This window comes from Puntigrus tetrazona, chromosome 21 (genome assembly GCF_018831695.1).
Source record: "Puntigrus tetrazona isolate hp1 chromosome 21, ASM1883169v1, whole genome shotgun sequence".
Lineage (NCBI taxonomy): Eukaryota > Metazoa > Chordata > Actinopteri > Cypriniformes > Cyprinidae > Puntigrus > Puntigrus tetrazona.
This window is the reverse complement of record NC_056719.1, coordinates 703,084-724,182: the sequence shown is the minus strand read 5'-3', so window position 1 is coordinate 724,182 and position 21,099 is coordinate 703,084. Positions and strand designations below refer to the sequence as shown.

General features: G+C 35.2%; 1 protein-coding gene across 1 annotated transcript in view; it reads right to left on the bottom strand.

Annotated features, from left to right (window-relative positions):
* Window positions 1–1,123: 1,123 nt before the first annotated feature.
* ccbe1 (collagen and calcium binding EGF domains 1) overlaps window positions 1,124–21,099 on the bottom strand; it is a 46,194-nt gene continuing 26,218 nt past the window's right edge. The window contains exons 3-11 of the mRNA XM_043222066.1: window positions 20,793–20,845; window positions 19,589–19,723; window positions 18,650–18,787; window positions 15,872–15,978; window positions 13,355–13,463; window positions 13,141–13,280; window positions 7,662–7,697; window positions 5,667–5,702; window positions 1,124–4,616 (exon numbers count right to left, since the gene is read on the bottom strand). Of these exons, the coding sequence (XP_043078001.1) occupies window positions 4,359–4,616; window positions 5,667–5,702; window positions 7,662–7,697; window positions 13,141–13,280; window positions 13,355–13,463; window positions 15,872–15,978; window positions 18,650–18,787; window positions 19,589–19,723; window positions 20,793–20,845 (1,012 nt within the window). The 3' untranslated portion in view covers window positions 1,124–4,358. The remainder of the gene's footprint in view (window positions 4,617–5,666; window positions 5,703–7,661; window positions 7,698–13,140; window positions 13,281–13,354; window positions 13,464–15,871; window positions 15,979–18,649; window positions 18,788–19,588; window positions 19,724–20,792; window positions 20,846–21,099) is intronic.

The following is a 21,099-nucleotide window of genomic DNA, read 5'->3' as shown; positions in this document are numbered from 1 at the left end:
TCACTTTTAACAAAAACAAAGAAAAAAAAAGGGCAGATGCAAAAGCCATTAAATGCCATCTAATGCCTTCATCTAAAATTAGCCTTTTTATCAGGTTCCTTATCAGTCATTTTACTCTAATGGCAATGTACAGATGATTTTCTATGCAAATAAAGTGAAATAACTGAACATAGATATAGGAGTGTGCTTGTTTTATTTGTTTTTATGCAGACTGGACTCTTGAAATACTTACTGGAGAAACATGTGACAGCCAGCCACGGCCTCTCTGATATATCATGCTACTGAAAGATTACATACAATAAGGAACACGTACGCGTATAAACATATAACTGTTCATACGACGTGATCAAACACATGCATGTTAGTTCAGTTCAGCCAAGCCAGCTAAACACCGGTTTGTTCAAACCTGAAGAACAGCTTAAACCAGCCAAGACCAGCAAAGCACTTCAGATTAGTTCAGGTTTTTCAGCACATCGAACCAGATCAAGTCATTATCCCAGCAGCATTGGTGGAATAATTATTGCATTGGAAACAGATCTAAACAGGGATGGACTTTAATTACAGCCTGGGGAACTGGGGCGCAAAACTTCTCAAAAGAGAGACACGGAAAGGGTGTCAGGCTTTTGAGAGGAGATAATTGGGACCAGATCTGAACATGGATTTATTTTTGGGGATTGTGCCACTCGGAAAACAAGCCAAGGCAGTCCTGAATGAGCTACGCCGTGCCAAATAAACCTTGTGAATGGGTTGAGACGGAAAGGGGGAGTTGTTCATGTCAGCTACATCTCCATCAAATAACCAGGGGCTCTGAAATGTCAAAATAAAAGTCTTTTTTTATAGTTATTAAGCATGTGCACCATGTGTCTGGCTTATTTTTTAGAACTAGGCCTAAAAGCAAATCAAGGAAAGTAAATTGTTCGACCTGGCCGTTTGGTAAGGTGGCATGAGAGGCTATAAACGCTAATTCAAGCTGTCTCTATTGTCTATTTTACATTTATTAGATTTAATTGAGCGAGTGAAGCGCTTACAAAAGGCATTTTGTCTTTACTTCACGCTCCACCTGAATATTTATCTCATTAGGAGACGGGAAATCAAAACACAAAGAACAACGGTACTCGGTGACCTGTGCAGTATTAGAATGAAGCGATAAATTTACTCAGTGTCACAACACATTAGTGTGACCACTTTTCACCAGTTTACATTTAAACGTTTGTCATTCACTCGTTCCACCGCAGGACGGTTGCTGCCATCTTGTGGACAACACTCACCTCACAGCGTTTTATGGGACATTATACAGCATTATGTTACGCCACTGAGACCATCTAGTGGTTACATAGCCACACAACAAAGAGTGTGCAGTAATAAAAAAATAATAATAATGGAACAAAATACAGGTAGTATATATACAGTAAAGCGAAGTGACGCAGGGTAGAGTAAAACCCAGGCTATAATTAAAGAATATTTGTTATTCTTAAAGCAATAAAATGAGAGCAAATAAAATTCATACTGAATATATATTTATAAAAATTAAATAAATACTAAACTTAAATGAAATATAAAATACTTCCAGCCTGGGAATGCACATATTTGTTTAATTTTTATTCATTTGATTAAAACGAAGCAAAATAAAACCCAGACTGAAATGTTAGATTTTTTCTTATAGCAACTTATATTAAAAAAACAACTTCAATATTACCTGGGAACGCACACATCTGTTTCATATATATGACAGTGATGATCACTCTTTATGTGGTTATTTTTAGCATTTTTTTTATTCTTTATATGTAGATTATACTAAGTTTGATTAATTTGGTGGCTATCCTTTTATTTACAAAAAAAAAAAATCAAGGCCATCATGTTACAGCTACATAAACATCACGAGTTATACAATTATAAATATACTGTAATATAAAATGGCATGGGAAACATTGACTTTAATAGTTTTTTTTTTTTGCAATTAAACTGTGCAATGTGGGTCTATTTTTTCATTCACGATTTGCAAAGGAGATCAAGTACCACAAAAATAGACATCTAATTCTCCTTACACGTCATTCTTTAATAACAAGTAATGTAAACTCACCGGCCATTTCCCAAACATTCATATTAATGGTTTCACTTGGCCAAATCAAAATATTGTCTTTCCTTTGCATAGTACTCACAGCTCAAGTCGTTCTAGTCTCATCGGAAAACGATGTTTTGATGAAGTCTGTATAACTGGCCTACAGGGTGAACTGACCGCAGTGGCTGGCTGGTTACTTCAGACAGCTTCTTTTCATGGGCCATTACTGAGCGCCTCTCACAGGGATCGGTACAATTTAACCATGAAATGTGGAGGGGAAAACAGTGTCAGAATCAGACGGGTGCCCGACGGTGGGAATATGGGTAAGAGGTCAGCCAAGCATGTTTGGATCTGATTTACAAGCTCCCAAAATGGAAGAATTAACCAGTTTAGTACTGCAACCTCAGCTACGACAAATGCTCATAGATTTTATATTATATATTTAGGTTATATTTGAAGTAGCCTGCTAAGCCACGGTGTGATGCACTTCACTTGACCTTGTATTTGTTATAATAAGAAATGTTTCAGCAAATCAGCAAGATCATGTGACACTGGGAACTGGAGTAAAGATGTCATTACCAGAATAAATTATATTTTAAAATATTAATAAACTTTTTATTAGTCATTATAATACATTTTTGAAAATTACTTTTCGTGCAGTGAATAGAAACATCTTTTTGCCTTTGCATCTGAAAGTGCACAGTGTATAAAGCGAACGAGAAAGAACGAGTCGAACATGAATCACTGAATCGAACCGATTCACGCTGAAGTCAAAACGAAACGGTTGGTTTGAATCAAACTGCAAAATGCAATTCTTCGCCACTAGGTGCCGCTTTTGGAGCTTAAAAGCTTACAAACATAATAGGGTCATTTTAAATGGAAATCATATTTTAAAATATTACTGCATTTTGGTGAAATTAAAGCAGATATAAGGAGAATTTACACATTTATTTTTTAAAAACATCTATTGAAATTATTGACCCAAAATAGATGGTGGTGCATATTCTAATATAGGTTAATTTTGTACCACGTCTCAGCTACTAAGTCCAATTAAAGATATTGCATGTTATTTGTTTGGCACACTGGCAAGGTCAAGGTGAAAACACTATGTGCTCAGCGGTATTCCACAGGGATCGGTGTTCGGCCCACTTTTACTTTACCTTGTGTTCCAGTTTTACAAGGCTCTCATAGTGTTAACAGACGGCCTGCTCTCGAGTTCCTTAGTCACGTCGACACCCGTGGAAGACGGCCTACAGAAGATGCAGAAGCAGCTATCCGTGATCTTGTTTTCCTAGGAGATAAAAGAGCGTACAGGCAGGTCAAATGGCAATGATGTTCCATAGCTGTGATCCGCTTCATGAACTGTGAGGGGAAAATACAACGAGGAGAGGGGTGAGAAGGATGGCAAGGTGTTTTATAGCCGAGTGTGACAGAGAAAAACTGAGCTGTTGAAAACGGGTGTGAATGGAATCGAATGTTTTGGAGAATACCTGCTTTCACGTTGATTTGTTGGCTTGGATATGAACCGTGGCTAAAAGAGTAAACGCACAGAAACCTCTAAACCGAAATAGTTTGTTTTCATTACATGCTCAAAGAAGGTAAACAAATTTATACAATAAGCGTTACTGTAATTCTAATCATCAAGGACCAATGGCGGACATGCAAGTATACAAATCTAAAGTAAAAAGACTGTTGTTATTTACATGTATTATACAGACTTTACTGTATTATACCATCATTACTCCAGTCCTCAGTGTCACATGATCCTTCAAAATTTGCTGCTCGAGAAATATTTCTTATTATTCAGGATTCTTTAATGAATAGAACATCGCAAATGTTTTTACCGTCAGTTTTGATCGATTTAATGCGCTCTTGTTGAACAAACCTATTAATTTCTTTTAAATAATAATAAAAAAACTGATAATACACGGCACATTCTATACTTTATATAAAAGCATTAGTCTTACTTTCAGGGACTGAAGACTCTTTTCTTAACTTTCAGAACCTTTTTTTTCCCCCAAACAGTTAAGACGAATTGCATTCTTAATGTTTTGTGAATCCGGCCCCAGAAACAAGATAACCACGTGACCCCGTGACAAACGACATGTTCAAAACGGCCAACATACAAAATGTACATCCTTTATGTTATAAAAATAGAAATTTCATACGATGAAATACATTCAGCCTTTTTTTTCCAGCGAGTATACAGTTAAATAGCAGTCACTCTGTGATATTTACACCACTCATTCTCTCCGCGATCAGTCCTTTCTTTCAGTCCTGGCGCTGTTTGAGGGCAATCTTAAACTGGCCAGTCCGGATTATTTAAGGTCCGGGGCAATTTCCTTTTCCTGGTGCTCTTAGGCAGGATCTGGGGCTTGTAGTCTTCTCCAGAGCCAAAGTCCAGGCTTTCCTGGGTGTCCCTCCAGTTGTCTGGGGCGGATGGGAAATCCTCTACAGAGTGAAGCGGTCTGCTGAACACTTTGTTCTGCAGCTCTGCGATTTCGTTACGAATATCAGCCATCAAGAGCAACAGGAAGTCAAAGGATCCTGGCGGGCCCTGAAAACACAAACACACTCATCATCAGATGAAATTCCAGGTCGCTGGAGTAAGAGTTATTCCACACCCACAGCATTAACAGAAATGGGCATTAAGCAATCACGTAAAATACGGATGAGTCATATTTTTAACATACTGTCTGTCTTTCTGTATGAGCCGTTCCTCCCTTCCCGCTGAGCTTGGATACTTGATTTATAGTAACTTTTCAGACTTCGGTTTTCTTTAAATACTGTGTAAACTGCTTTCGACTGCCGTTGCGCCATAGCGACTTGCATTTGTCTGCACTTCTGTCAGTTATGGTTAATTAAGCTAAATACACGAATAATAATAATGTAGAATTTATCATGTGAACAGTGCGACTTAAAATGTTTATCCGATTTGATTGTGCAGCCGTTTAAATTAGTATAAATATTTTTGTTTAATTATTATTAATTTAATGAATTTAGTTGAAATAAATGCATGCAAAATTACTGAAAATAGGCAAAAATATTTATGTATGTATGTATTTATGTATATAATAATAATTTTTAAATAATGGGTAGAAAAAAGTTATTTAAATACACAATAAAATTTGTAATACAGAAATCACATACATGTGTTAAGGAATTATGATTTACTAGTATTATTAATTGCTATTATTAATAGAATAGTTTTTTTTTTAAATATACAAATAAAATGATGATATAGCTATATAGATTTTTATTTGATTTGATTTGATTTCAATTTAAATTTAGATATCATTTATATTAAGTAAAAATCCATTTTTATTTAATAATCTATTTTTCTTGCTGTACACAATCCTAATCCAGTTAAGTATAAAAAGGCACGGCTAAGTTTGCAAGACACACAATTTTATTCAAGAAAAAAAATCGTCTAGACCCGCTTTTGTGAATGATCAGAGTAAGATGTCTGTTTCAGTGCTTTGAGAAGGAGACAGACAGACAGACAGGTGAAGAGTGATCAAAGGTAAGAGCGAGAGAGACTAACACAGACAAACATATTTCAGACATAAGAACCATGAGAGAAAGTGCCATGATAAGAAGTTCTTACTGGAGGTCCGGAAGGGCCTGGAACCCCTCTCTCTCCCTGGAGAAACCAAACAAATATTTGGGTTAGCAGGATTACAGTAAAGAAGCCATGAGAAGTCCAACGGGACAGTTATTGCCCGCTATCTCTCAGTAACATGATCACACGTGAGAAAACAAGACATCGCCGGCCACGTCAAAATCTTTGCTCAGTCATTCAGCATCTGAAATACCACACAATGCAATATAAAACAAAAAACAGAAACACGTTTATTCAGCATTTGAGTGTGTGTATCTATATATATATATATATATCTCAAGGTTATCTTAGCAGTGTTTCTGCACCATTTGGAGCTGGTCTCTAGCTCATTTGGGCTGAGGTATGGCAGTAGGTACCACACAGATATTGACCCCTCTGTGGGGATTATGTGGGGTCAGGGTTCACGGAGAGGTAGTAAGCGACCCAGATGGTTTTGATTTGTGAATTCAAAGCCCGAAAAACTCTATACAAACATGTAACAGAAGTGCACGCTCTACACACGGATCAACCTTGAACCTCTGCAAGCATATGTCAGAAAACAAACAAAAGCTTGGAAAAGTGTGCTTACGTGGGCCATTTATGCTCAAACAAATGCTTCTGGCTAAGCTAGCTCGGGGGTGTTGTTCTGAAATGTCTGAAAGTGCCTTTTGGAAAGCGACACAGGCATGTTCTGAATTATCAGTGTTGATTTGAAGGCTGTGAAGAGTTTACTTCAAGCCAGTTTTCTCTTGTAGATCAATTACAGACAATCAACGGACAATTAATCTGGATAAAGTTAGTTAAGCTGTTGATATATTTATTGTTAGCTACCTGTATAATAACATCCTGTAACAATACACTCATGTCGTGATTCATACATAATATTGATTTTACAAAACCATAAACAATTCTAAAATGTAACAAAAGCAACATTACATATATATATATATATATATATATATATATATATATATATATATATATATATATATATATATATATATATATATACATACATATACATATACATATATATATATATATATACACATATATATACACACACACACACACACACACACACACACACACATACACACCTTAATAAATACCTTAATAAATAAATAAATTAATAATAATAATCAAAATAATAAAATCAAATGTGTGACTTTCTGGATTTACCTTACTTTATGTATACAAATGTATCTAATTTTAACCCTTTGTTTAACCCTTAACAATAAGGTTCATTAATTAACATTAGTAGTTATCATGAACTACAAATGAACAATACTTCTACATCAATAATTAATCTTAACATTACTTTCAACATTTAGACAACTCGTGTTCTTAAAATAAAAAGTTATGTTTTTTTAACATTAGTTAATGCACTTCGGCTTTAAAAGACCTACCTTCTATAACTTGAACAACTTTTGATTTAATATTTAGCAATAACATTGCATTTTTGGGTACTGTTTTAGAAGTGTTATTAGACCAAGGGCTGGCAGATCACATGTAATGGTTAGACTTAAGCATGAACGAAAGTACTATACTATGCTTGATATTTTTAAAATATCTGGAGTTCATAAACTTTGACAGTTCTATAAAAATATGCAATGATTTGCTAATATAAATCTATGATATCAAAGCTTTAATTTACCACCACTATCTGTGGTGTATTTTGAAAGCCCTCTGCGTAATTGTCCTCAATATTTGGACTAATCATATTTGCCATTTGAAAAATGTAATAATGGTGTTTTGACATTCTAAAATATCTGCAATTCCTCCTGCCATCTATGATGTCATATTTGAACAGTTTTGGCCTTTGGTCATCGACTCAACGCCATCCAAGACTTTATTTTATTAGTGATCGGTCATCATTGATTTGAAACATCTTTATCCTGTTTTTCCAAATATTTGCATTCCACACAAGGAAAACAGCCTTTGGCCTCAGCTTTGAAAAGTAACGGACAGAGATAAAGATAGACAGAAAACATACTGTACCTTCATGCCATCTCTCCCTGGAGCCCCGGGTGGACCCTGAGAACACAAAACATCCTGATTAAACACAACCATACACACCTACTAAACATGCTGGACTTATTCCTCCAGAAACTACATCAACTATAAAGGGAAATATGTATGCTTTGGAAAATATTATATTGTTTAGAACAATTTCTAACAATGTTTTGCCTTCAATATGTGACAAATACATTTATATAATAAACAAATATTCTATGTATATAAATATAGAAATTAAATATAATAATGCAGATTATAAAACGTTTTGTTGTTAAAAAGTGCTTTAAATCTTTAAGAAATGTTGTTTTCTTTAAATAAATAAATAATTATTTAAAAGTATCTCGAATATACAACTGTTTCAGATTTCAGAAATATAATAATTTAATTGTTAAGACATTCTTTTTATTTCTGTACAAATATTAACTCAAACAGAACATACATAATTGTCATTTTTAAAGAATGAACTAACATAAATAAATATTCATCTGTTTAATTCAGTTGATAAATACAGTGCTGTGATTTTCTTTAAAAATAAGTAAAAAAATGACTGAGACCTGCAGCTTTACAAATTGCTATAAATAAATAAATACAAAATAAAAGTACAAATTAAAAGTTCAGTTTAGAAATATGAAAAGTATGTAATGCTGTAAAATGTTATGTTGTAAACACAGTATTTTTAACATTTATTTTTAAATGAATAAACAATTAAATGAATGACGTTTATCTCCGAGGCTTCATAAGATAGTTTTTATCAGACCAAAACCATACGACAGCTAAGGGCCAAACTGAGAACCCTCGGCTCTCCAAGAAAGACATATTTATATTCATTGAATTATAGATTTGATGGTCCTATTCATTCAGCTCTCAAATATTTTCACACATCAAATCATGCCTGTCTAGATCTCTAGGGCAGATCTGAGCCATATTTGTACCAGAATGGAAAACATGAATCATCAATCTAAAAATACTGCATTGAATTCTTCATGCGGGTGATTAGAGAGAGCCGGTTCTGGGCCAGCGGCAACATCAGCGGTCCTTTAGTAAAGACGCGGAGCGCATGCGTTCATGGCCGGAGCGCTTGAGACAGACAGGGTTTCAGATTTGTATTTACGCACATGCAGAACAATACAAGATCCCACAGAACACTGCATAACTTCTCATTTATCAAATTAAAAACGGAGCACTCTTGAACTAAATTCATGTTATGAGCTATGACTCCAGAGCATCCAAGGGCTCGTGTTTCTAGAATTCATAAATTACTGCAATACTTTAGCAGTATTTTTCTTCATTGACGACTCGTGCTTCAGCGATGGGATCCAGCGCACTAAAAGCAAAAAGGTTGACTGTATCGGACGGGTTAACAGTCAGCCTCGAGAAACGCACGGGCCAAAGAAAGCAACCCATGTGTAGTAACGCAGTCAGCCTTTTCCCTGTTATTGCCATTATCATTTGTCAACATCCAGAAGTAGGATGAACGCTGTGCTCTGGTATATTATAAAATTTATTGTTTCTATACGCACAAGCTATATGAAAAGTTTGGCACGCGACCAGCTTTCTGGTAGGAGATATATCAAGCAGCAATCAAAAAGAACAGGGGATCAAACGCGATAAAGGAGGACAGATCCTGTTAGAAGAAAAGAACAAAAACAGGAATATGTTAGCCGTCCTAGTTTCCACCCCACCTGCAACAGACGCCCCCCTTCAGAGAGTCAGAGGTCAGCCAGCTGAAGGTCAGGGGGTTTGGGGGACACGTGTTCAAGCGCCGGCCGAGGCGGAGGTGACCCAGCTAGGCATGAGTCGATAGCACAATCTGGAGAGCTGAAAATCCACTGCTTTACTGCAGCTAGACGCTTGCTATTATAGTCACATCCCTACTGACTAAATGAATATTCAGTTAAAGTAAAAAAAAATTAGATCTATAACATCAAATGTTAGCATCGAATGTATTCATTAAAATGTTAAATAAGATAAACTGAATTGTAATATATGTAAAATTACTCATTAGCACATGAAAACACTTAAGTATAGGAACCAACTCACACTAGTTGCTTATTAGCATTCATATTATGAACATATTGGCTGGTTATTAATGCTTATGAAGCACATATTCTGCATGAATATCTAAACTTAACTACCTTATTAACAATTAATAAGTTTGAGTCAAAAGCCATAGTTAATGGCTTAGTTTATTTTGTAATGGTTTATTTTAGGGACTCTTAACTAGTTGCTTATTAGCACGCATATTACTAGAATATAAGCCATTTATTAGTACATATTAAGTGCCTAATTTTATTATGTCCTACTTAATACCTAAATTTAACACCTTGCAACCTTGCTAACTATTAATAAAAGCAAATTAGGAATTTATTAAGGGAAAGGTCGTAGTTAATAGTGAATAAGTGTTCCGTATTTTACAGTGTTACACTGCAATATATATTATATTGTATTATATTAATATTTAATAAACAATTGTAATAATTAAGTGGTATTTTATAAACTTCACTGGCACTTTAACTTTTCAATCTCTTATTATTTAAATAAATAAATAAATAATAATAAAAAAATGAAAAAACTACATATATTTCTTTAAATGTTTTCAAAATAATATAGAAATATTAGTACCAAATACCAAAATGGAATTAAATTCCAATACAAATTTTATATATTTAATTATTTAAATAGATGAAAATAGTCATGTTATAAATATCAAATCAAATATTTTCAAATCCCTTTTTTAATTCAAAGTACAGCATGTTGGTTTAATTAACTGAACTTAAATTGACTTCCATACTTTATATAAACTTAAAATGCAGTTGCAGTTAAACATTAATATTTACTAATTAATGAATGAATTAATTATTTAATAATAAATGCATAATTACACAGGTTTTTCAGACATTGCTACATACATGTGAAAAGAAAAAATGGGCCACTTCGATATGGCACAATGATTAACATAGAATTTTTTAATGGTACTTCACGTCAAAAAAAGTGTCTCGGCAGAACATTAAATGTAAACACAGTCAGCAATGTCTTAAGTCAACGTAAACGATCAGGACATAAAAACGTGTGTGTGTCAAAATACTGGATCAGTCCATTAAGCCTTGCAGTGTTACAGTGTGATAAATTGACACAATCTCTTTACATAAATCTCGATTTGTCCCAAGCAGACCGTGAGAAGCAGGATATTTTGTTGCAATCTCATTGGTCCAAAAGCCAACAACCACATACGCTGGAAGTGCGAAGACTCTTCAAACGATATGAGCACAAATGAAACCGATCCTGCACCTGCTGATCCAGTTTCACTCTTACAAGGCTGCTGAAACTATTAAGAGCCTCCCGTAAAAGCAAACACGAAGTGGAACGGCATCCAAAAACAAAGAATTCCATGGCTACGAGAGCTCAAAACTGATTACGTCCCAAATGAGACCGGACAGCACAGATTTACTTGCCGTTCGTGACCTTAGAGTAAAAATATTTCAAGTACAGATGCATCTGAAGTGTTTAAAGAAAACATTCGGGGACATTTCCAGTGTCAACAACATACCGAATTGCTCAGTAGATCTACAAATATCCAGGGTCGTGAACTTAAGACATTGTCTCCAGAGGCTAGATATACACATGCCGCAAAGTGATGATTCGGCTGAAAGGTTAACGTTAGAAAGTCTGCGGTGATTCACAGCGCTTGTAATTTGAGTGTGAAAAAGTGTGTGTGTGTGTGAGATGATAATTCATTATGTCCGTCGGTCTGGGGAAGAATGTGTGAAAGAGTAATGAGGGTTAACAGTCCGTAACAGGAAGTGTAAAGCGTGTCACAGTCGAAAGCAACCGCAGGTCAGTGAGCTGCAACACCTTCATGCTGTGTCTAAAATGAAGCTTGGCTCAATAAATCTGCAAACGCTGTGCAACAATGAAGATCAAGTGCAAACTAACAATTAGGAAGTTACTGAGCATCTTGAGAATGTAAGTGTAATGTGAAGTTTGTGATCTTTACAGCAGGGGGGCACAATCTGGAGGCTTGACTTCCTGCGGAGGTTATGTCTAAATGCCTGATCCCAGCAAGTCTAGATTTCAAGCACTAAGAGCATGCGGCGCTGTTTCGAACGCACTATGCATCTCTTACATCTGCTTCTGAAATATAATAATCTGCCATTATTGCTAAGTTTATTATTACTAGTTTGAACGCTGAACTGTTCATTTTGCTATCCAAAGAATAGAGAATTATTTTTCTTTTATAAATATGACACGATATAATATGCTCTGACATGATATTATTCACTGTTGTTTTTGTAAATGAGTGCGAATAAAACAGTTTTATTTAATTGAATTAAATCTGAAATAGAAATAAAAATATTAAATGAAAATTCAAAAAACAACTTATATGTTGTATACATAAAAATAAATGTATACACAAAAAATATGTTAATGTAAATAAAATGACTGAAATAAAAAAAATATATATAACCTAACTAACATAAATGTCAAATGCACAAGACTTAAAGTAAAATTATAACTGGAAAAAAAATAATAACTAATATATATATAAATAATAATTATATATATATATATATATATATATATATATATATATATATATATATATATATATATATATATATATATATATATATATACACTACTAAAAGAACACTGATTATATTACAGTTTTATATATTTTACTAAATAAATGTGTGAAAAACAAATAAACATGTTTATTATTATAATTGTTTTTATATTTAAGCTTATATGCACCACCTAGACCACATACTCATGAATAAAAAGCTTTTTTCAGCAGGATATCTATATCACTTTTTATAAAAAACAAAAAACAAAAAAGAAAAACACACACACATACAAAATTGCATTATCCTTTCAAAAATTGCATTATCCCCCCCCGTGAGGTAACTATTACAAGAAAAGAAAAACATTTTGCAAATACTGTTTACTTTCATGTCATTGCAGTCCTTCAGGTGTGAACAGGCCTTTACTCAAGGTCTCAAGGGTCATTTAACAATGACAGGTCTGTGTGTTATATGAGCACTAGAAATAAACCTCAGCAGGAAAATAGATTTCCAGGCATAGAATGGAGCAACCCCTGCATTACAGCCCTGAACCTGCTTTAATACATCCTTTAGTAAATCATTATAAATGTGGACACCTATCAAAACTGAAATGAAAGAATGTGAACCACAAGCCACCCAGATGTCACAAAATAGATGCCGAGCCAAAGCGAGTTATCTTCATAGAGCTTAATGGTGCAGCAGAGAGAAACGGCACTGAAAAAAAAACAACACGACTGCACTGTGTCCCTCGCAAAACATCAAGAATTAATGGAGTCGTGCAATCAGATTGTATGCTTAAGCTAATTATTATAGATGAGGGAAAATGAACTGAATAAATCTCTTTAGACACTGATTACAGCTGATAAGTGTTTAGGTTACTTATGAAGTCTGATACGTACCACTGGGCCACGCCGTCCCTGTTTGATATGGGACAGGTCCGGTGAGGGCCCCATGGGCCCCATGTCGCCTCTAGGACCGGGCATGCCTGGTGGCCCTATTTGTCCTGGGGGACCAAGCGAACCTTTAGGCCCTGGGCTTCCTGAAAGAGACAGGTTTACAGAAGAGTGGCATTGGGAGAAACAAAGTAATAAGCAGCGTATTGACAAAGCGTACCTGCAGGCCCAGGTGGCCCTGGAGGTGCAGGTAAGAACGAGTGTGTCATCATCATCTTTTCATTGGTCATCTGTTTATTGACCTCTGTGTTGCTCGGCAACAGGGCGATCTGACGAAAGGAGAGTTAAACAAAACACAGATCATTTAGGGACTCAGTGTTTCACTCATTATAGGACTAAACAAGACATGACATGCACTACTTTTTTTTTTTGCTGTCACATTTACAGTAACAGCAACCCATGAATGAAAATACATTTTCCCCTTCTTATGCTGATCCAAAACCAAAACGTTATTTGATTGCATTGAATCTTCAATGACAAAAAAAAAATTAAATCAAATAAAAAATTAAATACCGATAAAATAATCCAAAAACAGACTAAATAAAACATGAAAAATAAAATAAATAAAAAAATGAGTCACATAAAATAAACAAATATGTGATGAATAAAAATCACAAGCCAAAGTAAATTTGGTAAATCTATTCCTTGTACAAGGATGCCACTATTTATCTGAGAGGAGGGAATGGCTAAATATGTAATATTAAAAGGTAGATAAAAGAATTAGAATTTGAACTGAAGTAATGTGAGCATGTAATCTGATCCATAAACTGTAACATCTGCGTACATGCTGTTAACAAAAACAGGAAATCTCTGAATTATTCAACTTGGTGCATGGACTGAGATCAGTGCCTGTCTTTTACAAGCCTTCGTTGAGAAGTATTTCACTTCAAAGGACTCACTGGAAGTATCCATTACCTGCTAACCTCTGAGCTCTGGACATCAGCACACACACACACGCGCACACACACACACAGACCTTTGAGGTCTTGCCACACACAGTAGATAAAGCCCTAGGCCTAGTGCATAAATCTGTGTAAGTGTCTGTGTCCAACCCTTTGCAAGCAATTTAAATCTCATTTGTCATTGTTTCTGGTTTTGATTTGTGTCGGGTTCCTTGGACTGCACATATTTCAATCCCATGTTGCTCCGAGTGCCAATGTCAACCGCTTATGATGCCGTGAGAGATTAACAGAATTATGTGCTGTGAAGAACAGTCCATTTTGAATAAAAGATCTGCAGTTGAACTAAAACACTACAGTTCTGCTCCAAAACCTAGTAAACACTGGAGTCTAAGATGCAATCCTAAGAGTCATTAAACCACATAATGACTGGTTTGGTAAGAATGCTATACTCTGTACACTACAATAGTTTGTTCTGAAGTTTCTTACCATTTCAGAATGATATTGTCAAGTATTGAATTGCATACTGACCACAAAAAAGCACTCATTTTGAAATATCACATAAATTTGATTTTATTTTAAAAGACAACATCATTTATTTTAAATGTAATATTATTATATGTCTTTATAGTCACGTTTGATCCATTTAAAGCCTCCTTGCTGAATACAACCAATAATTAAATTTTTTTTTTTTTAATCTTATTTAAAATTTTAATGAGCTTTTCACATTGCATTCTGGGACTGCATTCTGTAAAAAGACATCTTATTAAGCAAACATGTGACCCTGGACCACAAAACCAGTCATAAGCAGCACTTCATTTGTACGGTTTTAAAGGTGATATTTGCAATATACTTTTTTTATAATATAGTTGCATCTTAGCCAGATATTGTCCAATTCTAACAAATCTTACATCAATGGAAAGTTTGTTTATTTAGCTTTTAGATATATCAGATAATCTCAATTTCAAAAACAACCGATGCTTATGACTGGTTGTGTGGTCCAGGTTCACATATAATTACACGGTTACTGTATTTCGATAATCAAATCTAATCTAAATGATCGTAATTACAGCATTTGCGTTGAAAGATCGCTAGTTTTTGTAAAAGAACTTGAGGCAAAAGGTAAAGAAAAGAAAGCACTTCATTACATTTTTCAACTGAAATAACAAAAACATTCATAAATCTAAAAATAAATGAATAAATAAAACTCGAGCGAGCTAATATCCCCTCTTCCAAACAAAACAACGGGGCAAGTTACGAAGAAACGATTCGTAACTATCATATCGATGTTTTTGTGTCACCTTCTCACAGACCCATAAGCCTTGCCTCACTCTCACTAGTTCACCGCATTTTTTCCTCTCAATCTTTTCCCTCATAGTCTGCAGGACCACACGCACAAGAGCTATATATCACGCCGTGACCATGAGGGTGCTGAGTGGATTTGTTGACAGTCTCGCTTTGACTGCAGAACACTGACTCTGCGCCCTCAGCCCGTCTAAACCGCATCACTGCCTTCAACGTGATTTACTAGCCTGCAGCAAGGACAGACATAAGTCACACTACCAGATCGCTCAGCTGTTCGGCCCGTGCTTTATCGCTTTTTATTTCGCCCATAAAGTCACCAACACATCCCTAAAGACTTGTATAACCTGAGTCTGACTTGCTCGTGAAACACTGGCAGGTAGGTTCTCGTTGGGGCGATGAGAACATGCATATAAAAGGAAACCCGCTGCTTGTTTCAGCGAATAAGACCTGCGGGTGAAACTGGAATAGGGCACCTTCTGTTTGAGTTGGAGAACGGTCATCTTCATCTGATGGAAGTCTTCACATGTGGCCGAGCACGTTCTCTCCTTCATGACGTTGTCCGACTTCTCAAACAGCGGAGCTGCAAAGAGACGACACGAAAATGGAAGTTAAGGAAGGCAGTTGGACAAAGCTGAAACGAATCGGCTGCTAAGCGGAAAAGTGGAAAGGCTGAGAGAACTGTTGATCATCAATACGCATAATGCAACAAAAAGTTCTCAAGGAGAGAAATCCAAACTTATTAAAAATGGACGGCTGTACGCAATATGTGCATGCATTTTTATGCTTAGTGTTATGCATTTGAATTTTCAGTACATACCATTGTGAAAAAAAACATTTTAGTATACTTAAAAAAAACCAAATAATATACTTAAATCAAATATAATGTTTTCAGACACTCTGTTGCATATTTACAGTTAAGTTAAAATTAGTGCCTTCAAACAATTAATCACAACCAAAATAAATGTTTTTGTTTTATTTTACAAATATTTACTGTATGCAAGTGTTTTTTATATATACATAATAAATATACACAGTACACATACATATATTATGTAAAGAAAAACTTTTATTTTAGATGCAATTATGATTCATTTGACAGAACTAGTTAAAATGCACTATAGTTATAAAGTTATATTAAATACTATTAGGTATGGGTGCTTTTTTAACAATTTCAACAGCATTCCTTCGCACTGTCAAATTCATGACAGGTGTTTCTTGTAAACCAAAATGTAATTAATGCAATTTCTACTGACTGTCATATCTTTCAACTTATATTTGTAGTTACACAGCTGTAATTTATTTTTTATTGCATTTAAACTATATTAACTTTAAATGTATTATCAAACAGGTTAAAGTACAAGAGCTTTAGTATGTTTGTCAACATCAAAAATAAGTGTACTTTAAAGAATGACAGAGGATAATTTAAACAATGAAATATATGCTTTTAAGCAAAACATTTAATATGTTTTTACAACATTAACTTTTTTTTAAAGTGCATTGTTTATTCCATTATTATTGATTCCATAAACATCATGCAGTTTTGAAAAAGTGCTAATGTTTTCATAAAAAGGTGTCATAAACTTATAACAGGGATCTGAAGTCTCGCTCAAGGTCATGTATCATCAAAAAAACATATCAGCTCCTGATCAGAATGCACTAACTAATGACTAACTGTCATTCCTGCCAGAAGTCTGCTGAGTAATATCACCATCACTCCTACAGCTCAGTCTGACTCGCAGACGATAACCTCATTTGATCCACACACTGTAATCTCAGTGGTCTAAAATTCCCAGAATTCCTTTTTCGTACATCTGGATTGTTGCAACCCCGAATGCCCTGAAGGTCATCTTGTTTTGCGCTCAAATTGACCCAAAAGAGAGGAAACAGCAGTCAGGAAACTGTGAATGACTGATACGCTCCACAAGAAAGCCTAAAAGATAGATGGACGGAGGAGTGGAGAGGAAGGAGTGATTGATGCTAATGCTAACCGCTAGCTGGTGTCCCAAGTCATTAACCGCGATGGGTCAGTGGACTTCCTGCAGGGAGACAGGAAGTAATGTCTTATAAATGTGTCAAACCAGAAGAGGCTGCAGAACGGATTTAATTTTTTTTGTGTATAGCGAGGAGACTATGAACAAATCCATATCTGACATGATATTAATGGCCCTGAAAATGTTATTTATATATAATAATATATATATGCATTTTAATGTCTGTGGGTTTATCTATCTGATTATGTTAAACAAGCTTGAACTTTATATTATATTTGTATTATACATGTATATATAAATAGTTATAAATCAAATAATTCTATACATACATACATACATAAGTACATTTTCTTTTAAAATGAGCATTTGAAATAGTAAAATAACTGTTTATATATTAACTCTTTATATATATGTAATAACTGAATGTAATGATTTAGAATAATACTTTAATAATATCTAATCTCTAATATCTAATTTAATTAAAGTGATCTTAAAATGATATGCAATATATGAATATATATATATATATATATATATATATATATATATATATATATATATATATATATATATATGACCTGTCACAGCATTTAGACCCGCTCAATCCTTTCCACACCTGTGTGATTGAGAGATCTGTGGATAGTATGGTCCAGACAGGAAAAAAAAAAAAAAAAAAAAAAAAAAAAAAAATATATATATATATATATATATATATATATATATATATATATATATATATATATCTGCTTCTCTGTGCTTTGTAAAACCTCAAAATGCCCGTGATTCACCTTTTTTGTGCTCCATTTCTGCTGTTTGTTGCAAAAGCATTGCTTCTAATGGGAAAGCGCCTCTCAAACTGAAAAAAATATCATAGAAATCTGTGGAAATGAACTACAATCCCGTATAGCCTTATGAACTACATGCTAAAAAACACGGCTATTCAAAACAAAACTACCGACTATGACCACTGAAACTGAGTATAACATTTTTTACAATTAAAATTACATTTTAGTTGATTCATTACCTTTTACACGCTAACAACGACTCTGGATCTTATCACAGCTATTATTTTAGCAATTAAACTCTGAAAAAAATGTCTGTGAACAGTTTCAAGCCACGAACAGGTTTATACATCCACAAAAGTCGGAGAAACTCCCGACTACAGAAGAAAGACCGAAAAGAAAGCGAGCAAGCTAAAGTAAAAGAACAAAGACTGTTTGCTGAGAAAGACAAACAAAGATTCAGAGAATATACGCTCACCTCGCTCGCCCTTGGTGCATGTTTTCCCATCATCCTCCAGGTAGAAGCCTTTCTCGCACTCACACCGGTAGCTGCCGGGGGTGTTCACACAGATCTGTGAGCACACCGTCTCGTTATTGTTGGCACATTCATCAATGTCTGACGCAAGAACAGAGAGTGAAAGTGTGAGGGATGAAAAGTTGGCAAAAAGACGCAATGTTCGCTCCTGGGGCGGCAGGAGCGATTCCGTCAGATCAGCCCGATAAACAAAATGTGACTCCTTTGAAATCAAGTTGACACTTGGGAGGTCAGACACTTTAAGAAACACTCACGCTGTCGATAAAAAGGCATTGAAAGCTCAACCCTGTGAACTGAAAACCACCCATAGAGGGCGCTAACATGTCCACACTGTTAAATATCCCTGATACTTTCAAAACACATATGAAATTTTACGTTTTAAAATGTTCTTTTGAAAAACAAGGAAAGTTTCAGGAAAGCTAGTTTGTATATGAAACTTAGATAGATTTAAATTTCATTTACATCTATCTATCTATCTATCTATCTATCTATCTATCTATCTATCTATCTATCTATCTATCTATATTTTACAGAAGGAAAAACATTGACAATTGAAATTTTTTTAAATTGGTTACATGTACAAAACAAAACACACACACACACACACACACACACACACACACACACACACACACACACACACACACACACACACACACTCACAAAAACATTCTTTGCATACTGGTATTCTGGAAACCAAAATGGTAAATTAATGCATTCACACCTTTGCTGCATATTAGTTGTGTGGAAACTGAATTTCTTTGCAATGTTTTAGTAAACGCCAAACCCTGACAAACACCTTAATATATTGCATGTGTTTTCAATATACTTAATTATGCACACTGCACTCGCTAACTTCACATAAATAAGAGCAAATCTTACCCAGGCAGTATGGTTTCTCACGGTTTCTGTGTCGTTCCCGGTCATAACGATACCCGGCGTAACAGGTGCATACCACGCGGCCGAAGTGATCGGTACACTGCTGTTCACATGGAGCGCCGGCGCACACATCATAGTCTACATATACAAACACACCCAAAAGCAAACAGAAATAAACATGACAAGAAAGGAAAGTACAAGCCTATATAACAAACAAACCTAGCTTTAAATCAAAACCCACCGTCGTTTCCCGAAATAATATGCAAATATGCCACTTCAAATGTCTTTTCCCTTAAATTTTATTATAATAGTAAAAACAAATCTCTGCAGTCTGGGAAGCCAGTGCTGCTAGTTCCAGCCCAAGAATTCTACATCTTTTCCTTATTCCACAGTTTCTCCTAGAAGAGCCAAACCATCTCAGACACAGCATGGTGCGCCATGTGAGTCAGGAAAATATGTGTCCATTCTCAGCCGGTGCTTTATGTGTTTCTCATCAGCGGAGAGAGTGCAGGTAAGGACACCAGAAAACACAAACAGCGCAGAAACTGAAAAAACCTTTAAAAACAAGCTGTAGACCGTCTCTAAGGGGGACCTCTGTACACCCTCTCAATGTGGCATGGCGAACCGCAGAACGCAGACAATATAATTGCGTGTTTTTATTTGACAGTTACGAGTAAAAACTCGTTAGTGGTTTGAACCCCTCAACCAAAGCTCGAGAGGTATATTGCTGTATTCATAAGCTAATATACAGACCTGTTCCCGCTGTAAAAATACACACGAGGTAATCAAGCTATCGTTCCTGGTGGGGAAACTCTGCCAAGCTCTTAAAGGTGTGCTGGAAATGTTAAAACAACATTAAAAGCACTAGCTGAGTGGTTTCCAAAAGGAATGATTTTGTTTAGAATGCTAATGGGAGACGAGGGAAAACACGTCCAGAAATATCAGAGCAAATTCAACCCAGAGGAGCCTAATCTGGGTAGGGAAGGAGGGAGGAAGTGAGAGAGAGAGAGAGAGAGAGAGAGAGAGAGAGAGAGAGAGAGAGAGAGAGAGAGAGAGAGAGAGAGAGAGAGAGAGAGAGAGAAAGAGAGAGAGAGAGAGAGAGAGAGAGAGAGAGAGAGAGAGAGAGAGAGAGAGAGAGAGAGAGAGAGAGAGAGAGAGAGAGAGAGAGAGAGAGAGAGAGAGAGAAAGAGAGAGAGAGAGGTCTTACCTTCTGGAATACACTGTCCCAGCACAAACTTAAAACCTTCACAGCACTTCTTTCTGAAAGAGAGGAGAAGTGAAAGAAAAACATTTAATACTTAATGAAACATTTTCTTCAAACGTATGATTAAGCATTGATGCTAGGCTGTTACACATGGATGTCGCTATACTACCATTCAAAAGTTTGGGGTTAAGATTCATTTATTTATTTTTCAATTAATTCATATTTTCGTTCAAAAAGAACACATTCCTTTAATAAAAAAATTACAGAAAAGCAAAGCGGGGTAATACAAACTGTTACTGATTACAGATTA